General features: G+C 43.1%; 2 protein-coding genes across 2 annotated transcripts in view; one reads left to right on the plus strand and one right to left on the minus strand.

Annotated features, from left to right (window-relative positions):
* The window catches only part of MYCBP2 (MYC binding protein 2), a 381,848-nt gene that overhangs the window by 308,997 nt on the left and 55,681 nt on the right, over nt 1–17,170 (minus strand). Inside the window, 2 exon segments of the mRNA XM_078766193.1 lie at nt 3,361–3,603; nt 10,409–10,623. Of these exon segments, the coding sequence (XP_078622319.1) occupies nt 3,361–3,603; nt 10,409–10,623 (458 nt within the window).
* LOC144888382 (uncharacterized) overlaps nt 1–17,170 on the plus strand; it is a 146,851-nt gene that overhangs the window by 68,802 nt on the left and 60,879 nt on the right. The gene's annotated exons all lie outside the window — the stretch shown is intronic.

A 17,170-nucleotide genomic window follows, 5' to 3' on the forward strand; every position in this document is an offset into this window, starting at 1 on the left:
AAAGTATTGTTCTTGGCAAAAATAAGATACAACTATGAATGCATGAATGAATTTGAGGCAAATGCATCAATGAATATGCCTCCACCCACTTTAGATGTCAACCCACTATTACGTTTTATATCAATTAAAAGTCACATGAAAATTAATGTCCCGCGAGAGACAGCGTAAGAGAAAAAAGGACAGATGAAGTAGAAAAGGAACATCGGATACTTCAAACTTCAGTTATGGTTTGCAAAATGCTTTTGAAATGGCACATGACCTTTGACCTTGGACCTGTTTAATCTAAAATTTAATCCGTTCATACGTGTGTCAAGTATGGTTAAAATCTCTTGAGTGGTTCATAAGTTATTGCAGTAACAGATTTTCAATTATGCGTGCTCCCATTAAGGGCACTCGACCTTTTGAACACAAAATTTAATCAGTTCATCTTCATATTACAGTCCATAGTTGCACCAAGTTTGGTCAAAATCCCTTCACTGGTTCACAAGTTATCGCGGTAACGAAAATCTAATACTTTCAGAAAAGGTCACATGGCCTTTGACCTTTGACCCCAAAATCTCATCAGCAGTTGAAGTTATCGCGGTAACAAAATCACCAAGCACAGACACACAGAAAGAAAACCTGAAAAACTAGATGGTATTCATAGAATACTTATCCTGCGCAGTCAACTTGGTGCGAGCCAACTCTTCCGTTTTTGAACGTTTTTTTTTTTTTTTTCATTGATCCAATATGCCTGCCAGACCATGTGAGCGATGACATCATAAATTAATATTTTCTAATATTAATTGTTGCATAGATCATGCTCAATAAATTTCAAACTGATCAGAAGAGCGTTGTCCCTGCCGAAGTATGACATAATTATGGCACCAATGACGTCATCGTCAACAACACCTATTCCTCATATGGAGGTATCTACAATGAGCCACATATCAAAAAAATTTCCATAGAACGGTTTTTGAAATATAGAGGTACAACGTTTTTCGGTTTTTCCAAGATGGCACCTGTACCACATGACCTATGACGTCATGATTAACATTGAAATATTCTAAAGGAGGAAGCGCTCCTCTGGTGAAAATTTCGCTTGGTCAATCAGACCAACAGTTGCAGAGAAAAAAAAATTCATAATGATCGGATAAGTGTTGTATTTGTCGAATTATGACGTCATAACGAAGGCACCAATGCCATCATTAACATATCATATTTCCCATGGGGAGTAGTTGACAATGGGCCAGGTCTCAATATTTTCCATGGAGTGCTTTCAGATATAGAGGTGCGAAGTTTTTCCAAGATGGCGCGTGTACTACATCCATGACCGATGACGTCATAATTATCATGAAAATATTGTTGTGGATATGAGGATTGTGTTTTTTTTATTGTGTTTTTATTGTAGTAAATGGTTGTGAATTATTGTTTTAGTCTGAGCCCTCCTTGCTCCAGTGTGTATAAAGGTCAAAGGGCGTTCCGGTAGTTAATTCCATAAAGCATACATTGAAGGACACTATAATATCCCTCTTCAGTAGTTTATTTCCTTATTCTGTGTATTAGGTTAAGGCGTTGTCTTCCATTAAAATGACACTCCATTGCACCAAGTGAAATAAGATAGATTCCCTTCATTCTTCATTCCCATTCCCAAAACCTCCATTTCCCCTTTCGTCATGGCCAACCCTCGATTGCCAATATTACATCCCCTCCAAAACCACCATTGAACATGTGCTCGGGTCGGGGAAGAAAGGCGTGCCCGCCCGTCGTCATCAAGGGCGGAGCCAGAGGGTCGCGCGACCAACCAGGGCCAAGGTGAGCACACCAATGGGCGTGTCCTGAAGGCCGGCGGCTTGATCGCCGAAGGCGTTATAAAAGCGCGCGCGCAAGGTACTGCGTAAGAAGATCCAGATGAGCTTTGAAGAGAGAGAAGGTTCAAGGTCAATTACAAGCAGTTGCGCCAGAGACGGCAGACGCGCCCTGAGGTGAGCCAGAGAAGCAGCTTTGGCTCCACCAGGCAGCTTCAACCCGGTACCCCACGGGAACCAGATAGCGGTGGCATCAGTGGCCGTCGAGGTCCAGCCAACGTCCCGTGCGGGATCAAGCCCGACCCATCTGCCCCAGCTGAACCTTCCCAATCCTCCTTCCAGCATTCATTCCTGCCATTCCATCCTTCTTGTGTACGTGAGTTTGTTCTGTTTGTTCTGTCCTGGGTATTTAATTAAGTTTGTATAAGCTAGTATTTTCACTGTGTCACCTGCTTTTCCATGTTCCCTGTATATAACTTTGACTGCTCCTTTTGCTTGTGTGTGTAAATAATAAATCCCGTTACTCTTCTGTACGTCTTCTTCTTCCTCTTTACATTCGGTCGCTTTAGAGGTTTCCAAATTGAATATCTGTGGCGCGATCCGGCCAACGTTCGGGAATTGGGTTTAGTCGGGGAAAACTGTTCGGCCGCGGTGCCTCCGCTCGGCAAACAACATCCTTATCCGCGGACCGTAACAATATTCTACAGGAGGAGGCCCTCCTATGGTGAAAATTTTGTGTCAATCAGACCAGGAATTGCATAGAAAAAAAATTCATACTGATCGAATCAAGCGTTGTACTTGTCGAATGACGTCATAATTAAGGTACCGATAACATCATCATTAACATATCTTAGTCCCCAAAGGGGGACTTCAATGCATGTACTTGACAATGAGCCATGTTTCAATTTTTTCCATGGGGCGTTTTCTTTGATATAGAGGTGCAACTTTTTTCGATTTTCCAAGATGGCACCTGTACCACGTGACCAATGACGTCATAATTATCATTTTAAAAATTATACAGGTGGAGCCGCTCATATTCTGAAAATTTTAGAGTCCATCGGACTAACAGGTGCAGAGGGTTTTTTTTTTTCAGACTGATCAGAACAAGCGTTGTACTTGTCGAATTATGACGTCATAATAAAGGCACTGATGACATCATCATCAACATACCTTATTCCCCATGGGGAGTACTTGACAATGAGCCATGTTTCAATTTTTTTCCATTAAGCGGTTTGGGAGATATAGAGGTGTAACGTTTTTCCAATATGGTGTCCCTACCGCGTGACCTATGACGTCATAATTATGAATAAAAAAATTATGCAGGTGGAGGCACTCCTATGGTAAAATTTCGTGCCAATCGGACCAACGGTTGCCGAGAAAATGAATTTTCAAAATTTTTTTTTCATGAAATTTCATTTCAATTTCATGAAAATTCAAAAATTCAAAATTTTCAAAAATTTCAAAACGGACGCACAGGAATGCTTTACCCTGCTTTTCGCTTCGCGAGCGCAGGGTAAAAATGCTTCCCGTGCCTTAAGCAGTAGTTAAGCAAGGGCAATGGAGACATTCTTACCCTGACAGTGCCCCCATAACCAGAGCCAACACGGTAGAGTCCACGTCTGGTGAGGAGGTAGAGATGGGTGCCATCGCTCTGAAGGAGGCATGGACGATCACCTTCAACAATGACCTCTTGCAGCTGCCAGCGCTGAAAGAGTGCACGGCGCTGCACGCCAGCACCAAACCAGTCCTGTATCTGGACCCGGCCTACGAGTGCTGCTTGTACACTGCGCTGCAGTGATACCAAGATCGCAGGTATCTACAGAGCCACACAATCAGAATTTGTATGTTAAGAGTTATGTGTGGAAGTTTTGTTTCTTAAAAACTTTTTGTTTTGTTTGTTTCATAGAAAATACAAAAAAAAAAAAATTTAAGTGTTATTTGCCCTCTAACTTGCTTACAAAGAAGGAAGAGCCATTAGATACAATGATCAAAAATGTAATTTCTTCCACTAGCAACGGAACCCACCCTATGGGTGGGGCTTCAATTGGGAGGCCGAAATGAAAAGGCAAAATATCAGAAATTGAAGGCTTTTTTATTTTAAACGATCTATATAAACATCCGTTAAATCAAATCACACACAGATCTTCAAAATCTAAACATTATTTGTAGAATTTCAATAAAAGCCACATCACTGTTCATATCGGTAAATATTATTCCATCGTGTTTGGAAAAACTGGAAAATTGGAAAAACAATATAGCCTATTTTACTCCAGGGGGTCCCAGGATTGCCCACGCAAAATTTCGTTGCAATCGGTTCAGCCGTTTTTGCGGTACCTGGGAACAGACAGACATTTGGTGAATTATAGTAAGGTAAACCCACACCAGATTCTCCCTCCCCAAGTTTAAGTGGAATGCTCATCCTCATACCTTCATCTTTCTATTCTCTCATTTGTGGCACCCACTCCTGGCATCTGTTGATTTGTGCTCTTTCCCACCAATATTTCGAGCTGCTGGCCAGAGCCACTCATGCTTCCCCCCATAACCATTTCTGAAATTTTCTACTCTTGTTGACCCCCTGCTTTCCTTAAGTTCAACTCCACACCACCTCTTTTACAACATTCCTTCCCCCTTCCCACCCTCTCCCTTCTTGCCAATCAACCACCCATATGTGAATGCCATTTGTTTTTGGCTGCTTGTTCCCTTTACCCCAGTAAAGTCGGTATAGCTGTTGCTGTCATTTATCTCAAGACGATAAGATAAATATATTTTTAGTACAACAGAAACAGGGTATGCCAAAGGACAAAATAAAATTAAATAACAAACACGCACATGCAAAAGGACTGTCACTATAAAAAGTAGTAATATTGGGGGATGAGAAGGGGCGGTACAACATGAGCATTGCAAACAAGAAAAATGCAATCGCATTATGATAGACTCATTACGTACAACAATCATAACACTGGTCAACAGCCAAATTGGTTCTGACTTATTTTCAACTGTTTCTAACTAATTTGGTGCCCACGAATCCGAATCTGACCTTAAAATTTCGCTATCACGTAACCTTGACGTAGTAAATCATAAGTGTGGAAAAAATCTTTAGAGCATGCGAATTTCTTGATTAAGTCACAATAAATCTATTTATTGTCACAAAAAATAATATGAACTTAAAGTTTTTATTTACATCACATTAAAAAATGTAAATCTCCAAAAATAATATGAACTTTATGAAATATCACAAAAATAATATGAACTTTAAGTTTTTATTTACATCACATAAAAAAATGTAAATCTCCAAAAATAATATGAACTTTATAAAATATCACAAAAAATAATATTAACTTTAAGTTTTTATTTACATCACATTAAAAGTGCTTCTGAACTTTACTTTTGCGTTTGTAGGAGCAATCACTTTCATGCTGTAAAGTCAAACAGTAGTCGCCCATCATGTTTGGATTGAATCGGCCTTGATATTGAGTCTCCATGATGGCAATTTCTTGGTGAAACCTTTCTCCATGATCATCACTGACATCGCCAAGATTTTGTGGAAAGAAGTCCAGATGAGAATGGAAGAAATGTATCTTGAGTGACATTCGAGCACCGAGCGCCTGGTAACTCTTCAACATCTTGTCCACAAGATCTTCATAATTTGGTGCTCGAAAATTTCCAAGGTAATTGTTAGCAAGAGCCACAAAGCTATTAGTGGGGGGGCCAATGTAGCAGATTGAAATGCCCGGTGAAATTGCTTGTTAATTTTTGGACACTGGTTGGGCTGTCTTTAGGGATGATATAAGTTCTAGAAAAAATATGTCTCCAATTGTTTCAAGTTCTTTATGGCGGCCATTTTGGATTTTCAAAATGGCGGATGTCAAAAACGTAAAATTCCATTATCTTGGCTTCTAAATGACCTAGAGTTTCGATTCTGGTGTCCAGTTGTACATTTTTGGGGATAGAGAATTGAATGAAACCTTTAATAACCTACAAGGGATAAAAATAGGTTTTTATGGCACAGCCGAACCAGTGTCCAAAATCTAACTTAATGCACATCTATCTTAATTGTTATTTGTTATTTGTATGTTCCAGATTCGTGACCCTGAGCTATGATGGAGCCAAAAAGCAAGAAAACCAAGAAAGAAACTGATTTCACACTTTGCATTCAGTGCCAGGATCCCCAAGGTGCACTAGTGACTGAGCCAGCACTGGGCTCATATGCAAAGTTTCTCCAGTTCATCCAGGAGAGGGCACGATATGGTGATGCCGACTTCAAACAGATCAGCGAACGATTAAGCTGTTTCACTGCCACTGACTTGAGGAACAATAAAGCAAAGTGGCACCGGGCATGTTATGGATCTACATGCAACACTGCTCACCTGGAGCGTGCTAGAGTTCGCCACCAGAAAGCCTGCGAACATGGCGACACCCAGCATCTTCATAAGAGGTGTGGACGTCCTTCTTCTGCACCTGCCGCTGCAAGTACCTCAGGTTCTACGCAAGACGAGACTCTTCGCTTCACACGTTCATCATCAACTCCATTCAACAGAGACCTTTGTTTCTTCTGTCAAGAGGTCACTAAGGAAAGTGTACATGTTGTATGCACGTTCAACGCAGGTAAACAGCTGAAGAAAGCTGTTGAAGAAGGCAGCAACCACAAGTGGAAAGTTCAGCTGAGTGCTGCCATCAGTGCACATGATGCTCATGCGATCGACGTCAAGTATCATCTCCCATGCTGGGTGCAGAATGTCCAACGTGCTCCCAAGAGTGGGACATCAAGTGATGACAAAGAACACATACTGCAAGAAACTAATGTTATCAAAATAGCCGCAGACATTGAGTTTGTCAGCCTTGTTCGCTCTCTACTCCAAGCTGGTGAAATTCTCAACATGTCTGACCTGAAGTCGGTTTACTCCAGGATTCTTGACAATAATGGTGTGCACAATGTCCCATCACCTACTACCCAAGGCATGAAGGAGAAAATCAACTCTCACATTGATGACGTTGACTTCATGAAACCAAAACGTCGAAACGAGTCAGACTGTGTATTCTCCACTGCCGTGCGTGATGCAGCTGTCGAAGATGCAATGACGAAGACAAATGAAAAAAACATCGAACAACTGTTTGAGAGTGCCTCTGTTCTCCGCAGTGCCATTGCTTGTCAGAACAAGCACCCATGGCAATTTGAAGGAGAAATGAACACTGATGATGCTGAAAAGCATGTACCCAAAGTACTCTATGCTTTCCTCCGCTGGCTACTGGAAGGACCAGCCACGAGCATTGAGCCAGAGACTATGCGCTCAGCCACTATTCATCGAGATGTTATAACCATCAGTCAGAACATCATGTACGGCTACAAGTCAAAACGCCAAGTCACGTACAAGCCCAAAGAGCCAGATGCACCATTCCGCCATCGCTTAGAATGGCCACAGCAGCTTGCCGTTGCCATTGTAGTCCATCAGTCCACCAGAAACAAGAAGCTTCTGGATTTCCTGCATGGGTTCGGTCTGTCTGTTGATTATAGTCGGATCTTGCGGTTGGAGACACAGCTGGCCAACTCAGTCATAGAGTCTACGACAGAACAGGGTGTATACTTTCCAAGAACCATGCGCATAGGGACGTTTGTCTTCTTTGCAGTGGACAACAGTGACTTCAATGAAGACACACCTGATGGGAAGCGGACACTCCATGCTACAGCCTGGGCACTCTACCAACGACGGGAACATGCACCCTCCACAGATGAACATAGAACACTGACACTACATGACCGAAAGGCCAGACACCGCTCACTCAAGGTTCTGACTGCTCCAGACTTTGTTCCTTGCCAAGCACCAAACAAACAATCTGCCACAGGTACCACGTATAGCTTCAAGACACGGTCAAACCCAGATGTCACCAAGCCGTACTCTGCGACGGACACAGTGTGGCTACTTTCACGCACAATCATGCGAACAGCTGAAGCTGAGGACGTACAAGACGACATCATCCCACCAGATGACCAGCTGCAAGCTGCAGAACCCCAGCATGCTGACCCTGTTGGGTCACTCGTCCACGATCCAAAACAACCACCTGGCAGTAGGATCAAGCATCACGATATCCCAACTTGGACAGCCTACAACTCACTGCTCTCCTCTTCGAAGCCTCTGACAGAGGTCAACGCCCTGCCATTGGTAGCAGCACCAGCCCATGAATGGCAAACACTGATAACAGTCTTGAAACAGACACAGCAAATCAACTGCATGGTCATGGGTCCCGATAGGAAGACAGTGATCACCTTAGACATGGCCCTGTATGAGCGAGCCAAACAGCTGGAGATGACCAGAGATGACTGCAAAGGCAAGTGGGTACTGCGACTAGGGGAGATGCACACTGTGATGGCTGCACTGAGGGCTGCTGGGAATGCCATAGAGGACAGTGGTCTTGACGAGGCTTGGTCTGAGGCTGATATCTATGGCCCAACAACGACCAGACAAATACTGGAAGCCAAGCACATGAAGAGGGCTTTGGAGGCCCACATCACCACTGTCCAAGCCCTCTTCGACCTCTATGTGGACGAATTCTTCCAAGAGCATCCCCATCTGAGGGGCCCATGTACCCAGTCAGCACAACAGGTTGCCCAGAGCTGTCATCTACACAACCGAGAGGAGATGACAAGCGCGCAGAACAACATGCTAGCTGTCCTCGAGTCAAACGAAGTCCTGGAGGCCATGGCAAAGTTTGATGAGAGGAAAGAAGCCAAGAGTCCACTGTTCAAGTTTGTGCGACGCTACATGCGGATGATAATGCTGATATACACATTCATCCGTGCCACCCGTGATGGACAATTTGAGCTTCACCTGTCTTCACTGGATGAGATGTGCATATACTTCTTTGCACATGACAAACAGAAATATGCCAGGCTGACTCCCCGGTACCTTGCAGAGATGAAGGCCCTGAAGATGACAGATCCAGGGATCTACCAAGAGTTCATGGATGGGAACTTCAGTGTCCATAAGAATGAAATCCCCTTCTGTGCTGTAGGTGTGGACCATGCACTGGAGCACATCAACAGGATCATGAAGGTGACAGGGGGTATTGTGGGCATTACCCAGAATGCCAGTGCCCACGAAAGGTTCTTTCTGACAGCACCAGAGCTGAGTAGGCTTGCTGAAGAAGCCCGTCAGATGGCTGGCTCACAATCAGCTACACGCAAGGAGCACCACGACCTATCAACTGTATGAGCCTCAAAAAATATAAAGCTGTATGAGCCTCGTACTACAGTTGTGGATGTGGGCAAGCTGAGGTGGAGACTGTTTACCAAGAAACAGCTAGAGGCACAGAAGCTGCCACCAACACGGGGAGCTTTACATGAAGCCATTGCTCGTGCACATTTCCAGGCCATGGTGTGGCATCAGGCTGATGTACCGGACCCCCAGCTTCCACAACCAACAGAACATGGATGGAGAGCAGAAGGAGATCAGCTGGTGCCCATCACAACCAAGGACCCTCCAGCCCCAGCTGCCATCACACATCTAATCAAATGTAACTGCAAGAAGACCCAATGCATGTCTCACTGCTCATGCAGGTCTCAGCATCTCAACTGTTCTGAGATGTGTATGTGTGGGGCAGATGAAGAGGTGTGTGGTAACACGGGTCAGGAGCGCCCCATGGGAATCGATAACACTGATGATGAGGAGGATGGAGATCCTTCAATGTAACAATGAACACTGCCAACTAAAAATATTGCACAAAGACATTATAAGTGTACATTTGAACACTAAAGTCCAGCCTTTATGTGATTTAGAAGTGAAAATGATGGAAAAAAATATATATATGTGTTGGCATAAGTGCGTGAAAATCCAAGATGGCTGCCATAAGAACCCTTTTGATCATATGTAGGTGTATAAATGTGTGTTTATTGGATTAAGTATCCGCAAATATGTACATTTGGACACCAAAATTAACACTCTAGGTCATTTAGAAGCCAAGATAATGACAATTTCGGTTTTCAACAAACGCCATTTTGATAATCCAAAATGGCCGCTATAAAGAACTTGAAAAAAATGGAGACATATTTTTTCTACAACTTCTATCATCCCTAAAGACAACCCAACCAGTGTCCACAAATTAACATTTGAATTCAACGGGAAAACATTGGCCCCCCCACTATATCCCAAGCAACGCTTTCCAGGTCTCGTTACAAAGTCCTGATTAGTGAGTCCAAGACGAATTTGAGGACCATTGAAAACGCCTGCCTTTACTTTGGCCTCAGATACAATGCCTTGGAACTTCATTAGCAAGTAGTGGAAGCCAGCACCATCTTGATCCATGGCCTTCACAAAGTTCTTCATCAAACCAAGTTTCAAATGAAGTGGTGGTAAGATTACCTTCTCAGGGTCAACAAGAGGTTTGTGAATTTCAAATGAAGTGGTATTTCTATGGTATACTGGTTCTCAAAAACTGGATGTGCTAGTGAAAATTGGATATCATAATCGAAATCTACAGGTTCATGTTGGTTAGAATCACCTCAAAATATACTAGAATCATAAAATTTTAAAATTTTATTGACCAGTGTTATAATCATTATAGTCATTAATATTTAGCGAAAAATTATTTATTTAGTAAAATACTTCCGGTAAGAACGAAGGCCGCACCGTAATGTGTTGGGAACAGAGGCTGCCATTGTGTGTAAGGATGGCCGATATGGCTTTCAGGATTTTCCCCGTATCTCCCCAGGCCACAACGAGGCTGAAAAGGCACGAGCAGGCGAGGGAGCCAAGGCTGTGGCCGTTGCTGGGCTGGTCACTCAGTGACTCACCGGTGTGGCCTGAGCGTGTCGCAAGGTCCAGAAGGAGGGTAAACAGGGAAGCTGAGAAAGCAAAACCAAACAATCAAAGATGGGATACCTCTTTTCTTTTGGTTTCACAATTTGGTTTCAAATTAACAAATGCATCGAGTAAAATGGATAATCATCATATATGGAGATACTTTAGCACAGATAACACAATAAATAAAGCCTTACCCATTAGTAAGGGTTAGTCGAACAGTAATCGTAATGTTGTTGTTTTATATTCAGCCTGTGGCTGCTGGCTGCATCATTTTCTGGAAGCGTTGCTGTGCCGCAAATGCAGTGATCCTGTTATCAGTAAGGGTGCCTTCACATACACGGATTATTCTTACGAGTCCTTACGGATCGCCAACTCGTAGTCAATCGCAAGCATCCGTAAATAACGGAAGATGATTTTTGACATGTCAAAAGTTGTTGCGAGTTGTGACGAGTTATCTACGGATACCAGCGAGTTATTTACGGATGCTTGTGATTGACTACGAGTTGGCGATCCGTAAAGACTCGTAAGAATAATCCGTGTATGTGAAGGTTGCATAAGCTGGTGCTCATTTTGCGGACCTCGGACAGATGACAGACTAAGCCATCCCACCTGGTGTTAGTTCAACAGTACGACAGGGGCCTCAAACTCACAACCCTAAATATCTGTGACCCCTTGGAACCGACTCAGCGAATTTTCCCACCCATATGTCACCCAATAGCAAATCATTCCTTCTGGATTTGGTGATAACTAACTTCCTCGCCAATGTATCTTGCTCATCCTCTGCCCCAATTGGCTCATCTGATCATGTGTTTGTGAAGGTCGACATCTCTCCGACCATTCTCAGAGAACAGCCTCAGTGCCGGCGAGTCTGTCACTCAGGCAAACTGGCAGGAACTGCAAGCAGCAATCACGCTTCAGGAGTGGTCTCCAATATCTACCGCCCCACATATTGATTCAGCCTGGGAATTGTTCCACAAAAACCTCCTCTCCTGTACAGATTCATCCCATCTTGTCTTCAGTTATCCGACCCATCCTCTCGTTCTTGGTACTCTGAATCCTGTGGTGAGACAATTGCTTTAAAAAAAAAAAAAACTTTTCGAAGGAAAACCCAACCAAAGGCAAACCTCACTGCATTCCAAAATGTCAGCAACATCTGTCCAATCTCAAGAATGAACTTTCAAACTTGTCACCCTCTTCTAAAACCTGGTGGCACCTTGTCAAGTCTGTCTCTAGCAGAAGCTCCCCTTCCATCCCATCCCATCCCTCACCTCAAACGGCGCCACAGCAGACTCTGCTTGTGAGAAGGCCGAATGCCTCACTTCTGGTTTGCATCAGTGTACCCAGTCGTACCCAACTGCTCCTGGATTATGTGTTATTGGCACCGGAGAAAGTGTCAAAGTTTTTGGCACCCTCAACTCTTGACTCTGCAACAACTGGACCAGACAGCATCGGCTCACGTGTACAAAAAACCTGTTCTGCTGCTCTTGCATTTCCTCTCTCTCTCTCTGCCCTCTTCACCTAGTCATTTACCCACAGGTCATCTTCCACCTGCTTGGAAATAAGCCAACATCATAGCATTACATAGAGTAGAACTGCACTCCGTGGATGGCATACCACAGCCAGGCTGAACCGTTTATGTTTTGGATCCCATTGATAGCCGCATCTGCATCGGGACATTAACCAAAATATAATCAGCTTGTTCACCAACCCAACTCATCTACCTAGTTTTGTCCGAATCTGTCAAAAATGTTTTAAGATATCATGCGATATATAATTTTGGCTATCTCTCAATGGTGAAGAATCACTTTGAAGATTCTAGTGTGCAAATCTGGCTCTGGATCTTCATCAAAATCGAATCCTTTTGTCCTTGTCACACACCCAACCTGTCCAAACAAATTTGGTCTGAATCCGTTCACAACTTTGAGATATCCTCTTCACAACCAGACAGGCAAACAGACAGACAGATAAGGGTGAAAACATAACCTCCGCCCACCTTCGGTGACAGCTGTAAAAAGGTGCAAAAACGGATCCCGTCAACTACATGCCAATGAGATTACTTCCAATCATCAGCAGGGTCATCAAATCCATCATCGCAATTGACATCAAATCATTCCTTTTTTCCGATCATTAAATTGGATTCAGACCTGGTCACTCTACCTTGGACATGCTGCTTCAACTCTCCCAACATTGGATGGAGGCCATCAATATCAGACATCAGATAAGGGCCATCGCTCTGGACATATCTCAAACTTTAGATACAGTCTGGCATCCTGTTTTACTCTCCAAACCATCTGCCTATGGAATCCAAGGCCAACTCCACTCTTGGATTACTGACTTCCTCCACTCTCGGAGCCCTCAACATAACCCTTTCTTCTCCTCTCCCTATCAAGACTGGAGTGCCCTGAGGCAGTGTTCTGGGCCCCCATATTATTCCTAATCTTAATCAATGATCTCACTGACTGAAAAATCCTCTTTATCTCTTTACTGATGACTCCACTCACTGTCATATCATCCCTCATCCTTCTATCAGACAGACAACAGCCTCTTCTATCTCCTCAGACCTTGACAAAATTACAATCTGGTCAAGCAATTGGAATAAGTCTTTCAATCTTGAGAAATGTCACACACTCACACTCTCTCTCCAAAAGGACTGTACCACAAACTCTCACATCTACTTTCTCAACAACCCACTCAGAGGTTCACTCAATCTCTTGGGTCTCAATCTCAACCATGATCTCTCTTGGGCAAGTAATATTTCAAAGTTGGCCTCCAAAGCCAGACACCAACTGGGCATCCTCTGTCGTGCAAAGTCCCTCCTTTGCACACCTGAACTCCGATACACCTACAAGGCTTTCATCCTCAGCTTGATTGAGTACTGCTCTCCCCTGCCTCACATCTTGCTCAGCTCGACGCCATGGAAGCCCAGGCTTTCAAGATCAATGGAATCTCTCGTGATTATACCGAGTCTATGGGCCTATCTCTTCGCATTTGCCGATAAGTCAGTAGTCTCTGTCTTCTTCTGCCTCATTTCTGGCATTGCACACTTGCACCCACTGCCCACTCTGTGCTCTTCGCTTCCCCTCCAGCCAGCCACCTTAACCCCAAGTAGCTGCAGGACAAATGTGGTACACCAACAACTCCCCCTCCCCCGAGTGAAATTCCCTAAATCCAGAACCACTACTCACCTCTACACATTTATTCCTCTTTTTTCCCCACCTGTGGAAGCACCTTCCACACTCTCTTCATTCACATTCTTTCCTCCAGGTCTTTTTTTTTGTATACCGAGTCGAGGTTTGTGCAAGAGCTAACACAAAGAACATATAATAAAGAGAGCGGATGGCAAGAGAGGGAGAGAGGGAAGTACAACAGTAGAGAACAGGAACATCGGGAGATCTGTGGAAGGGAGATTACTGGGGCGGGTTACACAGGATAAACAAGATGGACACTACAAGGAACTTCAGGAAAGAGATCGGAATTTTAAGGAGGTGGATTTGGGTGAATCAACGGGCGTAGAAAAGGTCAAGCTTTATTCTCATTCTTTCCATCAAGACAGCTGTTCACAATCATCTCAAGTCATCCCCCACTAGTCAGGGCCCTTAGGGATATTTTGGTTCAAATTCTTCCAAAAGCATCAATGCCATACTTGCCCATGCCATACTCTTTCGATTTTTGACGGGCGCCAAGGGCGGTATGATCCGGGGACCATACCGGTCCATCCCGCGATGTCACCTGACCTATGACGTCATAATTAGGATATGCATCCAATCACATGGCGTACTATAAGTGGTCAAAGTTCAAAATGAATCGATCGAAAAATGAAGGCAGGGATCCATTTTTAAGGTTTTCATAAAATCCAATATGGCCACCAGGTCACATGACCTATGACGTCATATTTATGACATGTATACAATCATGTATACATGAACCCGGATCATGATCGCACAAAAATTAAACACAAGGATATGGCATACAGTTCATAAAACATCAAAATCCATACCTTTGTAATTAGACTGATGAACTGCATATGCCTGAAAATTAGGAAATAGACATGTAAATATTTCCTCTAATTGTCAAAAATAAGGTCAGAGTTCGATTACCCAACCCAGAAACATAAAATGGTGAACCTCACGTAAATCTTGACAAAAAACTCAAAAACCGACATGTTTGACTCAAAAATGACCTTTAAGATGACCTTGACCTCGAATCATCAAAATAACATCATAATTGGATTCCTCGACCTCGAAAACCCCTGAAAAGTGGTATCATACATGATTCCAACCCTTTTGGTTATTTAACTGATTTTCCTCTAATCCGGGTGGCGGCCATTTAGTATTTCGCCAATATGGGGCCCCCGGGGGGGGGGGGTGGCGGCCGTCTTGGCGCCCGTCAAAAATCGAAAGAGTATGGCATGGGCAACATCTGGGCCAAATTTGGTGCTTTTGGAAGAATTTGAACCAAACGGCCCCAAATTATCTCTAAGGGCCCTGACTACACACAAAGCCATGATATTTTCTACACCTGTGAAACCATCCCCACCCTCCAAAAAATTTGCTTATGTATTGATCTTGTCCATCCCTTGCATTCTCCCCTACATCTCAACGTCACCTGCATCCCTTCTTTGTCCATCTCATCTACCTTCTCCTTCTGCCATGCTATTGGTGATTCCCCTTTCTCCTGCTGTTCATTTTGTTAGGCTGTCTCCTGATCTGTTCTGTTCTGTGTCTTATCTCTTACACGAGCCTAAACCACATACTGTATATATGAAAAATACAAAAATGTTAAATAAAAAGAAGATCGTAAGCCAGCCACCTTAACCATAAAGCCAACACCAGGCTGAGTAATCATAACAAGGACACATTTAACTTCAAGAGCATTTTGCAGCCAAAGGAACACAAGCAAGCAAATTAAAGTACGAGTTGAACAACAAATGAAAGTGAATTTAAATCAGACTATAATGACTGACATCGCAACGTCGACCGATATGCCTCCACCCACATTATTACATATATAACGTGATGCATCAAGTCGGTCGTTTTTATGTCAATGCCGGTTTACAAATCATAGGTTGGCAATTGGATGGGAATAAGAAGAATAGAATGATCGTTTTAAGGCCATTTTTCTTTAAAGTTTTAAGATGAGAGAAAGAACTAAAACAGCAATAACAATTAAAACTAGAACGGGCACTCGGTAGAGCGCATACCTTCGCCGCAGCTACTGTTCTGTACTTGGCATGGGAGTGTAGGGAACAGAACAGTGAACAGTTTGGTGCTGATTTCATGCAAATCGGATAAGAATTGACCGAGTTATGACAAAAAACGCACATTTTGCAAGGTCGTGACCCCCCTGACCTTTGACCCCCAACCGCTAACAAGGGTAATGTATTCACTGGGTCATGTCGTATATCACAAGATCGGGCATTGAATTCTGAACATTTTGGCATTAGTTGCATGCCAATTGGATAAAAATTGACCGCGCTATGGTAAAAATACGATTTTGACCTTTTCGTGACCTTGACCTTTGACCCGATTGCTCCCAAAATCTAATCAAATGTGTCCCGTATAATAACCAATCATCCCACCAAATTTCATGCAATTCGGTTGAATACTTTTTGAGTTATGCGAATAACATACACACACACACACACACAGACATACAAATAAATACACAGCGATCAAAACATAACCTTCCGCTTTTGCGAAGGTAACTAGAACAACACTCTTCAATGTCACAACATCGACCGATATGCCTCCGCCCACATTATTACATCATTATAATACTTGTACAAAGTTTGATTTAAATCCATTGAACTGTACTCAAGTTATCACATTTTACCTGACATGACCTCTGACCTCTTGACCCCAAAATCTAATCAGTTCATGTTTACATCATTATACATACCTGTACCAAGTTTTAATTAAAATCCCTTCAGCTGTTCAAAGTTTTCACATTTTACCTGACATGACCTCTGACCTTTGACCCCGGGACCCCAAAATCTAATCAGTTATTCTTTACATCATTATACATATGTGTACCAAGTTTGAATTAGATCACTTCAGCCATTCTCGTCATAAACATATTACAGACTTTAACTTTGATGTTGTCCCCAAAGTCTAATCAGTTAATCTTTCCATCATTATACATACCTGTACCAAGTTTGAATTAGATTACTTCAGCCGTTCTCAAGTTATATACCTATAAAAGACTTTGACCTTTAACCTCTTGACCCCAAAATCGAATCAGTTAATCTTTACATCATTCTACATAATTGTACTAAATTTGGTCAGAATCCCATCACCGGTTCACATGTTATCACGGTAACAGGATTTTTACCTTACATGACCTCTGACCTTTGGCCTTTGACCTCGTGACCCCAAAATCTAATCAGTTCATCTTTACCTCATGATACATACCTGCAACAAGTTTGACTAAGATCCTTTCAGCCATTCTAAAGTTATCGTGGTAACAAAAACCTATCACGGATGGACGGACAGACAGACGGACAGCCGGACGGACACCCTGAAAACACAATGCCTCAGGCGACTTTGGCAATGGAGGCATAAACTAGAACTGTGAGCAATGATGATCGGC

This window comes from Myxine glutinosa, chromosome 12 (assembly GCF_964187855.1).
Source record: "Myxine glutinosa chromosome 12, kmMyxGlut1.1, whole genome shotgun sequence".
Taxonomy (NCBI): Eukaryota; Metazoa; Chordata; class Myxini; order Myxiniformes; family Myxinidae; genus Myxine; species Myxine glutinosa.